This window comes from Vicia villosa, linkage group LG3 (genome assembly GCF_029867415.1).
Source record: "Vicia villosa cultivar HV-30 ecotype Madison, WI linkage group LG3, Vvil1.0, whole genome shotgun sequence".
Taxonomy (NCBI): Eukaryota; Viridiplantae; Streptophyta; class Magnoliopsida; order Fabales; family Fabaceae; genus Vicia; species Vicia villosa.
Window position 1 is genome coordinate 42,035,103 of NC_081182.1, and position 18,039 is coordinate 42,053,141.

General features: G+C 30.8%; 1 protein-coding gene across 1 annotated transcript; it reads right to left on the bottom strand.

Annotated features, from left to right (window-relative positions):
- Positions 1-3,129: 3,129 nt before the first annotated feature.
- LOC131655526 (WAT1-related protein At5g64700-like) lies at positions 3,130-9,305 on the bottom strand. The gene is made up of 7 exons (XM_058925382.1): positions 9,130-9,305; positions 8,978-9,046; positions 8,749-8,865; positions 8,433-8,670; positions 8,181-8,339; positions 7,774-7,925; positions 3,130-3,478 (listed from the first exon to the last, which is right to left on the bottom strand). Exons 1-7 carry the CDS (start codon positions 9,303-9,305, stop codon positions 3,319-3,321), a joined length of 1,071 nt encoding a protein of 356 aa, XP_058781365.1. The 3' UTR covers positions 3,130-3,318.
- Between the last annotated feature and the right edge of the window lie 8,734 nt (positions 9,306-18,039).

The following is an 18,039-nucleotide window of genomic DNA, read 5'->3' on the forward strand; positions in this document are numbered from 1 at the left end:
CATCAAAACATAAATAACATACAACAACATAGTTCCGCCTACGAAACTACCACCACCCCAATAATAATTATGCCTATTAACATAATTATCCACAAGGCACCAACATATGCATCCATATAATCGATAAACAATCCAACAATCATATTTAGATTAAATACAACACCAAACACAACCACACAGTAGCATAATCATTAGGATTAACACTAAACATTATAGAACAACACATTTGATTCATGATTATTTCACCTTTATAATAACATGGCAACACATCACATGTATTCATACAAATTCACCTCCATTCATCATACATACATAATTAAATTCTCAAACCATCACCATGAAATAGTGCTTCGTATTAGCTTTCTGACGCTTCAAACGACACGTCATATGGACCTATGGAACTAAAGTTACAACATATATTGTCGGGAAATAAAATATAATTCAGTTTCAGGATTTTTCAAAAATGGCATAGCATCAATCGATTGACATAGGGTGTCAATCGATTGAAATCCCCCCCCTTTACTCACTATTCACTCAAAAAAGGCAATTAATCGATTGATACCGAGTAGCAACCAATTATTGTAGTTAATTTTTTTCACTTTTTACACACATGCAATCGATTGACACATGATATTAATCGATTGACACAGCCTAAATTTCCAAAAATTCCAATTTTCACAGTATCGTTCGTATCCTTCATCTTGTACCTCTCATCGCTTAAACCAGTCTAAAAAACAATCATTTAAACTCCCCAAAATCACATACTAATATGACTATAACATCATATAATCTCATAACATCAAAAATATATGTTTCTATCATGAACTAATTCATTATAATTATATTATAAACTCTCAAATTTCAACACAACTTCATCATATAGTCATTTGATTCGTGAAAAGCACAACAACAATACAGCACAACAAATTATCACATCAAATCATGACAAAATAGAATCATAATCATTCATTCATCATATAATCATCAGGTAATAGAGAAACACAGACCCTATTGGAGGTTAAGGGAAACTTCTCTACCCTTTCATGATTTAGGCACCCTTAAATGAACAATTTCTCCTTACCTTGTAAATCCAGCAAAACCATCAACAAGTCGTCAAGCAATCTGTAAGATATTCTCCTCCAAACCCTAGCTTTCTACTCTTATTTCTCTATTCTCTTTTATTTCACGTACCGAGGAAAGGCTTTAAAAATCTAACTCTCTAATTTCCTAAATTTATAATATTCTAATAATTTACTTTTAATTAATCTTTGACCCAACTAACCAAAAGCTCTTCATTATTAACTAAGTATTTTCATTATTCTCACTTTTAATCCAACTTCTATTATTCTCTCAATTTCTATTAATTAAATTGATTAATTCCACCCAAACTAATTAAATCAACAAAATTCATCACAAATGCCACCACCAACCAAAGACGTCGTAAATCAAATAATTATTTAATTAATTTAATAAATAAATCACATAAATAAATGAAATAAACGATTAATTAAATTGGGGTGTTATAGAAGTCGTCTAAATAGTATCATTTGGAACCTTTTAAAATGCCTCAGAATTTTAACTTCTAAACATTAGGAAATGTTACCTAAATTCTCTTTGTTTTCAATAGTTATAGGTATGGTACACTGTGATACTGTCAACCAAACTAATGCATCAGATGATGGTGGGCTAGAAGATTCCCAACCCGGTGGTGTACACATTGATATTGGAAAATAACTTACCACTAAATAGATGTTTATGTTACATGATCATATGCTAAAATCAGTCTGTGCTAAATCTACCAAATTAGGTTTTGGGATAGTAATTGAGAGGTATGATTCGGGTTCCGATAGAAGATATGCATTTGCTACGATGATAAATCAAAAAAGTTGTAAGTATAAAGAACTTATCTAAAAGTTGAAACGTGATGGCACCAGAACAATAAAATGAATATGTCCTTCTAAGTTGTGTGGGTGCCACATGGGAAAAAATATTCTGACATTTAGTATGATTTGCTATGATATAATCACGGATTGGATCAAAAGTTAGTTGGTTCTCTCATTATTATGCGTTTATATTCTGAAGAGAAAAAAATAGTTGGTGAGATTATAATGAACATGGTTCAGCCCCAAAATAGACTCGCAACTTTGAAGCAAAAAATACCTAAGAGTATCTCAAATATTAAGCTAAGTGTCTTGTAGACTCGCAACAGTTGTTTAAATTTTTTTATGAGAAATAATTTGTTTATAGGTATATAATGTGTAGGGTGGAACAAATGTTGAAGATACACTTTGGACGCATCTCAAATCTATTAAGTTTTTTATCATATTTTTCACTTTATTACTTTATTGTTAATTGATTCAACATATAAGATCAAAAAAATAGACTTTCTCTTATTAAAATTGTTGGTGTTACTTTTAAAAAGGCTTTGCTTTTTCTGGAATATAAAAAAAAGGATAATGTTATATGGGTTTTAGAAATGTGTCACAATTTATTAAAAGAATAAAAAATAATGAATGACTCATGGTTTGATCGATAGCCTCTAAAAACATATTAGAATTTGATTTAATTCTATTTTACAAAATTGATTTGTAAGTTAAAAAGTATCTCTCTATATAAATTTGTAAAAGGTTCGTGGAACTTGAATTTTTTTTTTAATAAGCTCAATAAACACAACAAGTCTACAATAGACAATCATTTTTTTAAAAGAAATTTCTGCATGTAAAATAAACAAATATTTTATACCAATACTCCATTAATGTTAATATTTACAAAACACTCATGAATCTTCTGCATTTTATAATATATATATATATATATATATATATATATATATATATATATATATATATATATATATATATATATATATATATATATATATATATATATATATATATATATATATATATATATCAACTTCTACCAACCGAACCTTCCTAGATAACTATAATTGCCCATAATTAGCAAATGAGGTTATTAATTTGTCCTATAGTTAGTAATAGGATTATGCGGATAAGTGCAAACTTTGATTTTTCATAATAAAGTTGTCGAATTTTCACATACATTGATATTTTTAAATTAAGGTGAGTGGAAGAGTAACTCATCAAAAGCTATAAATGAAAAGCTCGATGTTATTGGTTCTTTTTCTTTTGACAAAAGAAACCTACCTATATATATAATTAATATTGGTTCTTAATATAAAGTTGTTCTATATATAGCAAAATCTTCCCAATGAACGAAGCATGACAATACAATAGTTATTAAACCCACTAATCCATTACTTTAAATATGAGTAAATAGAAAAAAGAAAATCTATGGTCATTGGGGTGGCTTGCTACACGGGACCTCTGTTTTTATTTCTGCACATTCTTTATATGGTTGAATAGGTAAAGAATTGTGATTATGAGTGATTCCTTCTTTGCTTTTTTCCCATAAAACAGTGTACAAACTTAAAACCAGCAAAATTCCACCTAAAACACTGAAAAATAAACAAGCCGATTAAATGAATAAGCATTAGGATAATAGAAGTTATATATGTAGTTTATAAATTTGGTTTAACATGATAGAACTCTTTGATAAATATGTGAGTTTTATGGAAATGCCTTTTATTGTATACATAGTTTGTCAAAATTTATCATGGCTATTGATGATGAATTTATAGTTATAATCTAACACATGTAACAAGAGTTTGAAAAATCGGACCGGTCATCAAACTGGTGAGGGTACTGAGTCACTGGTTCATTGGTTTAATTACTGGATCACTGGACGAACTGCATAACTAAATCGGATAATTCGGTTGAATAAATCATACTCTATTGCAATACTATATATATATATATATATATATATATATATATATATATATATATATATATATATATATATATGTATGTATTAAATCGCTCGAACCGGATGACTCAGTCTCTAAAAAACATCACAACACCTACAAAATTTTAAAATTTTAAAATTTCAAAATATCATAATTTCATATGTTTATTCTTTACATTCAAATTCTAAATATAATCATCACTCACAATAAAATAATACAAAATTTAAATTTAAATAAATTTTAAACCAGGGCTAATTGTATATAGTGAAAAATTTGTTCCAAATAAGATTTGAATAAAGTCTAATTATATTTTTATTTTATTTATAAAAAAAATCATAAAAACAACGTCGTTTTGTGCGGAAAAAAACATGCATTTGAACCGCCGGTTTTCTAAAACCGCCGGTTCACTGGTTTTTTTCGATTTTGACCGGTTTTGGTCGATTTTCCCCGGTTCAATAGCATACCTTGTCCAACAATCAGACCAGACCGGTGACTCTTCCGATTCCCGATCCAATCGATCTGATAGGCCAGTTTGATCCAGTTTTTAAAACATTGCAGGTAACATGTCAGAGCTTGATTTTTTTTAGGTGAATATGTATTTAATTTTGAATTTGTGAACATTCTGTATGTGGATGATTTAAATAATGCTATAAAAAAACTATGTTTTTAGTTTTCTGTATAGGTTGATATAACTTAGTATGATAATTCATACTAAGGAGTAAAAGCACATGGCAATTCATACTCCTTAGAAGGGATACTAAGCTTGAGGTTTCTGACTTCCTTAGTCAGTTTGTGTAAGGTAATTTTTTTTGATCGGAGCTTTTGCCCCCTTGTGAGCAATAGCGGTGGTCTCTCTATCTAGTATAGTTTGAAGGATAGATCACTATTCTATTTCTTAAATCAAGGGTTTCTTGGTGTTTGTATGGAGTGAGGTGCTTCTAAGGCTATTTTATGTGTTTAATGTCTATTTTAAGAGTGTCTTGTCATAGATGATGGCAATGTGGGCGGATCTTTGTCTCCGTAAAGAAATCATGGGAGGAGATTGGTGTGTTTTGGATGATTTCAAATTTGTCCGCTCTTTTGGTGAAAAGTTAGAAGTAGTTCCTTTAGTCCTTCTAGGAGTAATGAATGTTTAGTCTTTACCGATTTTATTTCACATAAAGATTTGATTAATCTTCTCCTTTTAGGTAGGAGTTTCATTTGGTTCTAGACTATAGGAGAGGCAGGTGCCAGGCTCGAACCGATCAATGTGTCTAATGGGTGGTGGGATCATTGGGATCCTAGTCTTTTTGAGTTGGTTCATTCTTTCTGATTTGATTCTTCAATCTATGATCAGAAAGCTTTTGTTATTTTGGAGAAGATCAAATCTCTCAAACCAATCTTAAAAATAGGGAATAAATAGGTTTTTAGAAATATTATAAATAAATGTAAAAAAACATTTTTTAGGTTTATTTGTAAGAAAATGTGATAAAGCACCAAAACACGGATTTATAATTATGTATAACTCTAGGCTTTGGAAGCACAATTAAACACTTTGTGTAGATAGGAATCATTAGGTAGATGATCCCTAAAGTGATTTCATTGTGAGTTTAAAGGGCGAGAAAATTAGGGATTGTTCATCTTGAGTAATTGGAGATAATTTCTAGTAATGCTTTTGGTTCTCTTGTAAAGACGCATTGATAGTGAACCGGAGAGTTGCTCTCTCCCATAAATGTAGTTGTCTTTTTATACTGAATTGCATCAACAAACATAAGTGTTGTTCTTCTACTTTCTCTATCTTTGTATTTGGTTTGATTGTTTAATTTTTTGTTTGTATATTGGTTCTTGATTCATTCTTAGTTTAATATTTATTTATTGTATTATTTAATTTGGTTATCATTATTATTTGCTCTTTTTTTCGATCTGCTTGACATGTGGCTCCATCTATGGGAAGTGAAGATGAATATGATTTTGATTGAACAAAAATATGTAGATACATTGGAGGGAGAGGAAAAGATGCCAGAACACTAAGTTAATGGGAGAAAATATAAATGATAAATAAGGCAATAAAGTGTCAATATCTTATGTATTAGAGATAAAGTTTTGAAGAATGTCGCAGGGGAGAAGGTTGTCGTAACGATATGGATAAGGTTTAAATCCCTATACATGACTGAGTCATTGACTTGACACAATAGTTATGTCTGAAAAATAAATCTATTTATTTACCGTAAATCTTGCAGTGTTAATGAATGATGGCCCAACATAAGAAATTAGTATCCAAAGTGGTTTGAAACAATGTGACCTTCTTGCTCCTTTCCTTTTCCTACTTGTGACAGAAGGTCTAAGTGGTCTCTTTTTTTCAAGATTAGAGTAAGATCCTTTAATATTGTGATCATATCTTTAGTATGCAAATGATATTCTTATCTTGGATGACTAATAAATTGAGAATGTATGGTGTATTCAAGCTATTCTTAGGGGTTTTAAGTTGGCATCGGCTTTCAAGTTAATTTTTTTAGAGTATTATAATATGGGTTAATCAAGGCCGTCTCAATTTTTTGGAGGCCCTGTGTAGGTTAGTCCTGGTTCAACCATAACAAAATAATTAGAGGCCCTATTTAATCCAATTTTAATAGTGACACAGATTTATGAGGCCCTATTTAGTTATAATTTAACCATAAAAAATCTGAGGCCCTGTGCGGTAGGCCGCTTTGCACGCCCTCAAAGACGGCCCTGGGGTTAATGTGTATCCTTTTTTTTTAGACTAAAAAAGTGACTTCTCCACTTTATGCCAGGATCTCTTCTATTTAAGTACTTGGGGTTGGTTGTAGGGGTTGATCCTTGCCTTGAATCCACTTGGGACTCTCTAGTTAGGTTGTTGTCCAAAAGGCTCAATTCTTAGAACCAACCCATAATACACAAACAATTTTAGAACCGGAACGAAACTGAAACCAAACCGAATAAAAACTGAAAAATACTTAAAACAAGTTTTAAGAAAATTTTAAAAAATTGAAAAATAGCTTAATAGTTTGGTTCGAGAAAAATTGTCTTCTAAGAGTTCAGTACGATTCGGAATTTCTAAACAGTATATCAAATCAATGATTTTGGTTCGGTTCTTAGTAAATTGAAATAGTCAGATTCACTTCAACTGAATTTTTACTATGATTTGCTTCAATTCAATTACGTTTTTTTCACGAATTGTACCATGAACAACCCTAATCCTATTACACAAAAATAGAAATGTGATATACCAAAAGAATTTGTGTTTGAGAAGGTTAATTTTAGAAGACCTTGTCGGATGCATTCATCGAATCATTAGATGAATCAATGTTTAAGGCTCTGTTTGATAAGACACATTTTTGAGCTTATAGTTTTAGCTTATAATATGACATTTTAGATATTTTTGGTAACGGTCTTTTTATCACGAGTTTATAATTTATTTTGCTAATCTATAACTTATTTTTCATATGTAATTTCAAATAGCATTTTAATTTATTGTATATCATTTTTCTTCCTTTTTTATCCTTATTATTTTAACAAAAACCTACTTTTATCCTTTATAATTTATTTTAATTTAATATGAAATAGTTATATATTAAATATCTTTATATTATTTTACATTTATAAGTTAGTTGAACCGCTAATTTTATCATAATTTTACGAGACATTTAACTAGTTTTTCAGCTAGATAATGTGTCAAATTTGTTAAAGATTAATTTTAGTTCGGAGAATAGTAATTATTTGGGGCTGAAATGTGTCAACAAACATGAATGTTATTCATTAACCATCTTTATCTTTTTTTTTATTTGATTTTTTGTTTTTAATCCAGGCATAGATTCTAAATTTGCTCTTAGGTAAATCTTTATCGGTTCGATTATTTAGTTTAGTTGTCATTCTTAATCGTTTCATGTTTTTTCTTTTCCAATATTTTTGAAAAATAACTTTTTAGAGTTAAGATTGCAACTCACCTTCCTAAAAATAGTGGCTCATCCAATAGTATCACAGAACCAATGGTGGCAATAATAAAACTGAGTGGGTTCCAAGTTGCTGGAAAAACTGGTCCTTTCTTCTCAATCACCAATGCTTGCAAATAGTAAGCAACTGCAGTCACTAATATCCCCTGTTACATTAAAAATAATAATAATAATCAAAATCATTAATAGAGCCGTCTCTCAAAACGTGTGAAGCAGGTTATTGCACATGATTTTAAATTTGTTATAATTAATTTATAACTAAATAAAATCTCATAAAATATTTGTTATGTTTAATAGTGATTAATTATAGCCACAATTTATAATTTTTTTCTAATTATTTTTCTTTAAGTTTAAGTGGAAAAAAAAAACAAATATAAGTATCAAAATAGAATACTACTTACACAATAAACAACTGCTAATAGTCTCATGTTCCAACCTAACTTCCACTGCTCAAAATCTCTTTCAAAAGCAATGGCAATGCCAAATGACTGAATTGCACTTGATACACTCTGAATACTCATGAATGTTAATTTTGAAGGGTAACTTTTCAACAACTGAGACTGTTTTCATTAGAGAAAAAAAAATCAGTATAAATATTCTATGATTGCATCATATAATAATATAAACAAACAAAAAAGTTAAATGAATATCACCTGAAGTACAAGCCACAAGCTCCACATGATGGTTGATAAGAACAAGAGTAAAGAACCCAAAATCCATTTATTGTTATATGAAAAATGATCCTTATGTTGCCAATCATCGCGATGATGATGCACAATATGCAATTGAGGCCCCTTGTAAAACGCCAATATCGACACACCGGCCATGCATAATAATACACTTCCTATTTTTACAATTCCAGATTTTGTCCTTAAATTTACTTTCTCTACTCTGCAGAAATAGATATTACCATATATATAAATAATAAAGATTATACAGAAATATCAGACAAACGGATAATAAATTTACCTGAGTAGAACAGCGAAGAATAATGTTGAAGCAGGAAGACTGTTAACTATTGCAGCAGCCAACATAGCAGAAGTATAAGCAAGGGCAATACCATTAACATTCAAAGCTAAAGTAAGTCTGGAAAACAACCAATTAAAATTGAAGACCTAATTAGTCTTAAAAAAATTTGTCGAAATAAAATCGGTTTAATTAGAGATTAGAGAAAGGTCAGAGAATAGTAATGTATTACCCCAATAATGAAAGCATGAAAATCTTGAAGATAGTCATGAACGAGAAAGTCACTGGCACAGCTTGTTTTCTAAACCATATAACAAAATATATTATTACACGAAAACTCAAATTAAATATAAGCCAAAGAAAGAAATAAAAATTTAGTATTACCGTTCAAATATCAAAGATAAAACAACCATGATAATGGCTCCAACAAATTGTCTATAAAAGACAAACACAGATGTTTTCATTCCTCCATTAAACACAGATTTAGACAGCAAAGTCATCCCAGCATATATTAATTGTACTAAAAACATTGCTAAATATGGACCAAATTGTTCACCCATATTTGATAGTAAAAATGTATATGAATGAACTTATGAATGATGTTCAGATATATATCATGTCCATATATATAGTTTTAAATTGGTTGTTTAGTCCCATTCTATAAAAAGGAAATAGTGCACGTGATATATGGGGGTAAATATTTATGCTTTGATGAAATCACAGGTTGATTAGAAATCTCAGTGGTGTATCTATTCTCATAGCACTTTTAATTTTTTATTAATTATTTCATATAGCATCTAATCTTTCGGTTTTTTTGGGGGGAAAGTAGTAATTTAATACTACAACTGGTAACATTCCTTAATAATTTCGTTGGAAGGAAATTATAATTATTTGTGCCTTTTTATTTTGTGTTTCTTACCTTTTATTTAGTTGAAAAAATATATGCTGCTTAGGTTAAAAGAAAAGATGACTAAATCATGTGAGTATACTGAATAAATTTAGTGGAATTCGTATAAGTATTAAGTAATAAAAAATTGGGTTGAAAAGAATATATCATTAGCTTTATTATAATAAATAGCCTATATATAAGACTTCAAAAGAAAACAAATTACTATATGTTTTACAAAGTATGTAATATTTGATGAATAAATTCAAGCAAAATCTACACTTTTACAATTTGATTACTATTGTAAATCTACACAATTTTATATTTTAAAAATGGTAAAAATTGTCAAAATTGTGAAATAATAAAAGTTTGAATACTCAAATCTGTTTATGAATGAAAAAGTAGTATGGGAATAAATCATGGTTAGAACATTATTCAGATCTTGTGTGGGATCTCTTATATATGTGAAGTGGTTAGAGATCGATCCTCTTACTTTTTGGAGTAGTATGCGGGACATTGTTGGACGACATTCAACGACGAAGCATGATCTGTGGTGTGAATCGAATACAAGCCTGGAGGTCGCAGATGCATTGTACATCCAACCCCTTATGTCTTTCAATTAATGATTAGGCTTTTTCGTTATTGGGCCTCCAACTGGCCCAAAACATTCTCGCCCAAGACCTGCCATAATGTGGTAATATAAATTCCAGCATATCGGGCCGGTGTCGCCTTAGGTTGGGGTCCCCAAGGTGGGTCCTTAGTTTGCAGATATGGAAAAGATTCACATAGCCTGATTGAGTGGCCTTAGGAATTGGTACATTAAATGTCAGTCTCGTCATTTCAATGTTTCCCAGGATTGCCCTTACATGTGGCCCAAGGCTCCTAAGGTAGGTAATGGCTTTCCCCATCTAGGGTGCTTAAATGTACTAAAGTATTGTGGTACTTGCGAGGAAAATATAACTGTAGCTTTTCTTTGCATGATTTCCTTCATTTTGAAGTATATATTTATCTACATATCTCCCTTCATAATATAAAGGCCATCTCACCTTTTAGGGAATATTTCCACCTTTTGCGTAAATTATGATTTTTCTCTTCCTTTTTCAACTTCTGATTCTTCTTCTTTGAGTCTCAACAGATCTCATTTTATTTGTTCTTTTCTTCCTTTGAATTCTGCACATACTGGGTTCAATTCACTTTTAGAATAACCTATCATTATATTTCTCCCTTCAAACTTCCAGCTCTTCGTGTACCATTTCTATCTTTCTCATTTAAAGTTGTTGCTTTATCTCCTTTATTCTAGACATGACCAATGTAGGGGTGAATTATACAATTTCATAGAAACATCCAATGGAGATGATATAAGCGATGCTTAGTTTCTCATTGGGGTAGTAGACTTATAAATGTTAAATATTGATCATTTGGTAGTTGTTCATCCCAAACCAAACCTTGTTTTTATTAGCGATTTTGAGCCTAGTGGGGGTTCCATAAAAATGGTACCAATCTCTTAAGTCACATCTCTAGTTGAAACGTGAGTGCTTCTACAGAAGGATTCAGAGGGATGAGCCTAAATCATCCATTCTTTTATGTGTTAGCCATATCATATCTTGTGTATGTTGAGGCATATTGCGATGGTCTGGGGGTTCACCCTTTCATTAAAGCTTCTTAGGTTTTAAATGATTGAGAACCCAAAGACAATGAGATTAAGGAGCATATCCACTTGTGGGGTCACTCCCGAATTCATGATGAACATTATCATTTTGTTGATAGTGGGGTAAACATGGCTTAAAAGGACTAAAAAGGTCTTGTGCTGCTTGCCGATGTTTCTCAATATTATTGTATGGGGACAAAATCGGCGGGGACAATTTCTACCATCAACGACGCTCAGAGCTTGAAAAATGCTTACTAAGATGTAGAGCCATCTTTTGACAGGTATATTCCTCTATTAACCCCGACAAAAGAGTGTGTAGATTGCTTAATTGCATTTTTTAATGCTCTTGTGTCAAGTTAATATTTACTTTCTTGTATCTTGCTTTTGGATTTCTATGGAAATGAAGGAAGATATTGGCTTGATGTTGAAACTTGTCTCTTGCCCTTTTGCTTTTCTGACAAGTTATTTTGTGGGAGGCTTGAAGACATGTTGATAAGGTTTGAAGTGAAAAAATGGGTTGATGATGATGATTCGTAGATGAAGATGATATGAGGTGATTGATGATGAATTGGAATGACGAATATTTTCGTGAAAATGGGTTTTAGTGAGATGAACGGTTGAAATGAAATGGAGAATGAGAAGTGAAATGAAAAAACAAACTGAACAAATTAAAAAATAACGTGACACTTGGGTTTGTGATTCGAATCCAGTAGTAATTATGATCCAAATCATATGTTTTTTATTTTAGTGAACAAACACTTTGATTGGAATCAAGTTCAAATTATGGCTTGAATCAAATTGAACAACCCCAAAATGCCATAACTTCCACACTCATGATTCGAATCAGGTTGTAATTGTGATTCGAATCAAGTAGTAAATTTTTGAGAAATTTAAAAGCAAATTTAATGCATGAGAAAAAAAGTTCTAATGAAATGTAAAATTTTAATGATGATGTTATTGATAAATAACTTTAATGTAAATGCCAAAATGATTTTTAATGATAGAAATAAATGGTGATGTATGAATGGATGAATGATGCACATATATATACAATGAACAAACAAAATAAATTTTAAATTGATGCATTGAGTGATTGAATGATTAAGCCATGACATGCACAAACATATCGCATACACATATACATTCCAAGCATATAACACATCTAGCACTCAAATAATTATAACATGTATAAACACAAAAAAAGGGGTTAGAACAATCATACCAATTTTGACGATCAAAGCTTAACTTGTTGCACACAAAAATGGTTAGTAATAATCAATAAGACTATCATGAGAGAAAATACGATCAATCATATACTAACTGGATACAACTCTTATTGCATGTCTGAAGAATATTACCATACTCACCTTCATAAGGCTTCAGATGAACTTGAACAACGGTTATTCCAATGATTATTGATTCAACTCTTTGACGATTATTAGCACTTAAAAGAACACATTTCTACCCTTGAATCTTTTGTAATTGTTGAAACTTTAGTGAACATTGCCAATAGTCACAAACTTCCGTTATCTTCTTTTTACGACAACCTTGGAAGAATAGGTCACTATAAGATGATTTTTGTTCTTTTGTTTATCTCTCAAAAGCTTCAATCACTTTGTCATATGAATGCATGTCCGTATTTAAGTAGGATTAATCGATAATAAAATTTAAGACATGGTGTCAGATTTTCAATTACATTGCACATACCTCAAAATATTGTCAGTTCAATCCTGAATGAATCAAAACTTAGAGAATATCTTAAAAACAATTAATGTTTGAAGAATACACTAGCAAGGTTTTACTTTAAGTTAATCTATTTAATGCATGCAATGAATGATCATACATTAGAAAATCAATGTAACATGTTGGAATTCATTGAATTGCATAAGCTTCCAAACAAAAAGGAAAACTCGTCTAGGATCGAAGGAACCATATCCTCAGAATTTGGAGTCGCAAGGTTTTGATCAAAAGCCCTGCTCTGATACTAATTTTTGGGTGGGAATATGGACACAAAGACGTATAGAAGAGGGGTTGAATAGACCTATCCCCATAAAAGAAATCAGAGAATTTAATAAATGCGGAAGCAATACACAACACTAAGAGAGCTTGGAAGTATATCGGTGATTTAAACCAACCAAATGAATACAAGATATCAATAAGGACTTGATTACTTCTGATGCAAGTCAAATACAAGATAACCAAAGTCGCTTTAAACCAAAGCGATTTAAAAAACAGTTTACATAGATATTCATTCAAGACATAATAGGACTTATGATGATCCAATGAGATAAATACATTGCATACCTAAGCTTACACATTAAATCTCTATAAGCACAATCTAACCTAAATGATATACAAACAATGCAAAAATGCACTAGTGCAATAGCAATATTAATGAATGCTTGAAAACTAATGAGGTAAGGGAAGGGAGAAAAGATAGACAGAGATATGTATTGGTTAGGCATTCGTCCTCACTTTACCTGCTCCACTCTTTAATAGTGTTAAAGAACCATTAGGAAATAATCACGATATTCTGTTATTTTGATAAGTTTGATACAAGCATTTTGATTACAACGAACTATCACACGATAATTCTCTCTGTTGATCTAGACACTCAAATTGCTAACAAAAACAAGATCCCCAAAGATCTTGATCCAATAACCTTGCAATCCGCAATTACCTGTTCTAAGTATTTATGTGTGGCAATCCACCTGATCCCACTATTTTTTTTGTTTGAGGGATTTCCATTAGCTAAGCGTTGATTGGACAACTCCCACTTTTATCTGCGACCAGTCTTCCCACAATCTCACAAAAGTTGGACAACTTCCAACTCTGTCTTACAAATAATTTGTACTTGGCTTTGCCAAATTCTTCCGTGGAGTATAATGAAACTCTTTTCTAGATAGATACCAAAAAGATCCAAACTACATTCAAGAAATGATACTGGCACATGTTACAAACAGCAAACTTCACACAAAAAAATTAGATACCCTAATGTACCACTAGTCTCCCTCAAACACTAAGGGCCCGTTTGATGCGCAGGATAGGATAGAGACATGATAGGATATCAAGCAGGATAAGGATAGGATATGATACAGACATGATAAGACTTATCCTATCATGTGTTTGGTTGACACAGGATAGCAGATAGCATATATATATATATATATATATATATATATATATATATATGGGACGTATCAAATGAGAACTTTGGTTATTATAAGAATGAGAACTTTTAATAACAACCGTACGATTTAAAATCAATGCTCAGATATGCATTTATGTGATATGTATTTAAATCAGAATCTATCTATTAATATTGTCTTTTAAAATTTGAGTGAAATCTGAGGCATTGATTTTAAATCGTACGGTTATTATTAAAAGTTCTCAGTTCTCATAATAACCAAAGTTCTCATTTGATACGTCCCCTATATATATATATATATATATATATATATATATATATATATATATATATATATATATATATATATATATATATATATATATATATATATATATATATATATATGTATATGACAAAATTACCCTTGCAAGAACATATATTTAATTTGGTAAAAAATAAAATTAGAATTCGTATTTTTAAAATTTTAACAATTATTTTATTTTTAAATATTCTAATTTTTTATTTTATTAAATTAATTATTAATATTTTTAATTTAATATCAAATTAATTTTTATTTATATTTTGTCATATTTAATTTTATATCTTATATTTTATTCTATAGGGGTAAATTAGTAAATTATTTTCTTATCCTATCCTGCCGAATTCTAATCCAGCTCATATTCAGGATTACAATTTGAACTAGTGAGGCAGGATAGGATAAGTTTCAGGATTAACTTATCCTATCCTGTTGTGTTAGCAAACACTGGATTGAGATAGGATATGATATAGATATCCTATCCTATCTTTTATCCTGCGCACCAAACGGGCCCTAAGTCTTTAGAGATGTAGGTCTACAACAGTGGAAAATGACTAAGGATGAACATGATGAACACTTCCAAAGGAATCTCATAAACACTTTAATCCATAAAGTGTTAATCAAGTAATTAGATGTATGTGAAAGAAGAACACGCACACAGGTTTTCTCTAATTTCTGGATAAATGGGTCTTGGTTCTATATGGATATCATGAGCTCGATTAATCATGAATCACTACAAGATTGATCAACTCACTCTCTCTAACTTCCCTCAAAACAAGAACAAAGTTCAACAAAAAGAAGTGAATCTGACATGGATTAACACTCAAGAATTTGGTCTATAAAATAAGAGAAAAATTGAAGGTTCTAGGAATAGACACGCTAGAAAAGAGAAGAAAAAATGACATTTTGTCTCTATGGGTTTCACCCACATTATTTCACTCACACTTGTTTTGGATCAAAGAAACAACTTCTTAATTCTAAGGTGGAAAACTGGATTTGTTAAGCTATGATTCGAGTCAAGAATAAATCATGATTCAAGTCACAAGGTGTTGCGATTCTATTCAAGTTCAATTAATGATTCGATTTAAATTGTGCAGAGCCCAATCCTTGCTTCATGTAGAGTTATGATTCGAGTCAAATTTACAACATGATTCGAGTCACACTAGGTTGTGATTCATGTCCAGTTAATTTCATTATTTGAGTCAATTCATCCAGAGGCAAATTTAAATTTTCACAATGTCCATAACTCGAGTCACATATAACACTTGATTCAAATAAAATGACTTTTCACCTTGATCTAAGAGTTCTAATTTGTAATTCAAGTCACACCTGATGAAGCGACAAAAAGAAATTTGCTAGGATAAAAAAGAAACACAAGCATGGATCAACACTCTAATTTTATTAAATAATGAAGGGTCTTAATGGTACAATTCTAAATAGATGAAGAAAACACAATTGAACTCAATTGCAAATGAAAACAAACACGTTAATATTTGAATAACAAACAAATTATAAATAAGCGAATAAACAATATCATATACACTAAAATTGACAAAAACATCAAAACAAAAAAAATGATACCGATCAATAACATAACTGTACTTTCAAAAAGCTTACTAAGGTTGGAGATAATCTCGGTAGAAAATCTCCTAGGTTAGTGGTTAACACATGAAAACCCCAGTTAAATTTGAGTTCATCCAATGATAAATGTTTGCCAAGGTTTGAGATCAAGCTGTGTAAAATCTAGATTTTAAAGCTTGAAGACTAACCGCTCCAAGTTTCTGTTTGGAAGGAAGACTCGCTGCTTCTCTCTGTGTTTACTGTTTGATGGAAAGTTAGCCACAAATTTCATTTTTCTTGTATAAGGGGGTTTGAGAGTAAACCTACTAAAACATCTTAAGTTTATTGTTGTGTAAAATCTCGATTTTAAAGCTTGAAGACTAACCGCTCTAAGTTTCTGTTTGGAAGGAAGATTCACTACTTCTCTCTGTGTTTACTGTTTGATGGAAAGTTAGCCACAAACTTCATTTTTCTTGTATAAGGGATTTTGAGAGTAAACTTACTATAACATCTTAAGTTTATCGGATACTCTAAAGAAAAAATCTTGGGGAGAGAATTAAGTCTTTTCTTTTTCACTGAATCTCTATAATTCTTGGTGTTTTCTCGCTTCTCTTAAATTTTACTTTTTGCAATTTAAATTTTTGTTGTTTAATTATAAAATGTTTTTAAGATCTAAATTTTTTCAAACTTATGAAACCTACAATTCACCCTCTTTTGTGTGTGGAGTCATATGTCTTACAAAAATAACATCTTATATTTTTCTAAGAAAAAAACAAAAAAAAAATGTACGGTAGAGGAAAAACAAAACTTTGCTTGATTCTTTATTAGTGTTTCATGTTGGAATCATAAATGAGTAATGGTGTTTTTATGCGGTGAAGTAAACTGACTTGCAAGTATTCCCAAGTTTGTTTTTGAATGAAAAGTAATTTGGGAATAAGTTATGGTTAGTACATTACTCAGGTCTTATGTGGGATCTCTTACATATGTGAAATGGGTAGAGATCCCATTACTTTTTGGAGTAGAATGCGAGAAACCGTTTGACAGAATACAATGAAGAAGGATGATACATGGTGTGGATCGAATACAAGCATAGAGGTCGCAGGTGCATTGTACCTCCAACCCCTTATGTATTTCAATTGATGATTGTGGTTTTTCTTTATTAGGCCTTTAACTATCCCAAAACAGTTCTCCCCAAGACTTGTCTTAATGTGGTAATATGATTTCTAGAATATCGGGTCGATGTCGCCTTAGGTTGGAGTCCTTAAGGTGGGTCATTTGTTTGCATAAGTGGAAAAGATTCACATAGACGAACGGACTGAATGACCTTAGGAATAGGCGCATTAAATATTAGTCTCGTCATTTTGATGCATCCCAGGATTTCCCTTGCATATGGCCCTAGGATTCTAGAATAGGGAATGGCTTTTTGCCTCTAGGTTGCTCTAGTGTACTAGAGTATTGTGGTACTTTCGTGGAAAATTTAATTGTATCTTGTCATCTGCATGATTTCCTTCATTTTGAACTATTGATCTACCTATCTCTCTTCAAAATATAAAGGTCATCTCACCTTTTAGGAAACGTTTCCACCCTTTGCGTAAATTGTGTTTTTCTCTTCCTTTTTCAAACTTCTTATTCTTCTTCTCTGAGTCTTAACAAATTCCATTTTATTTGTTCTTTTTTTTTTCCTTTGGCTTTTGCACATCCTTTTGTTTAATTTACTTTTAGTGCAACCTATCATCGTATTTCTCCCTTCAAAC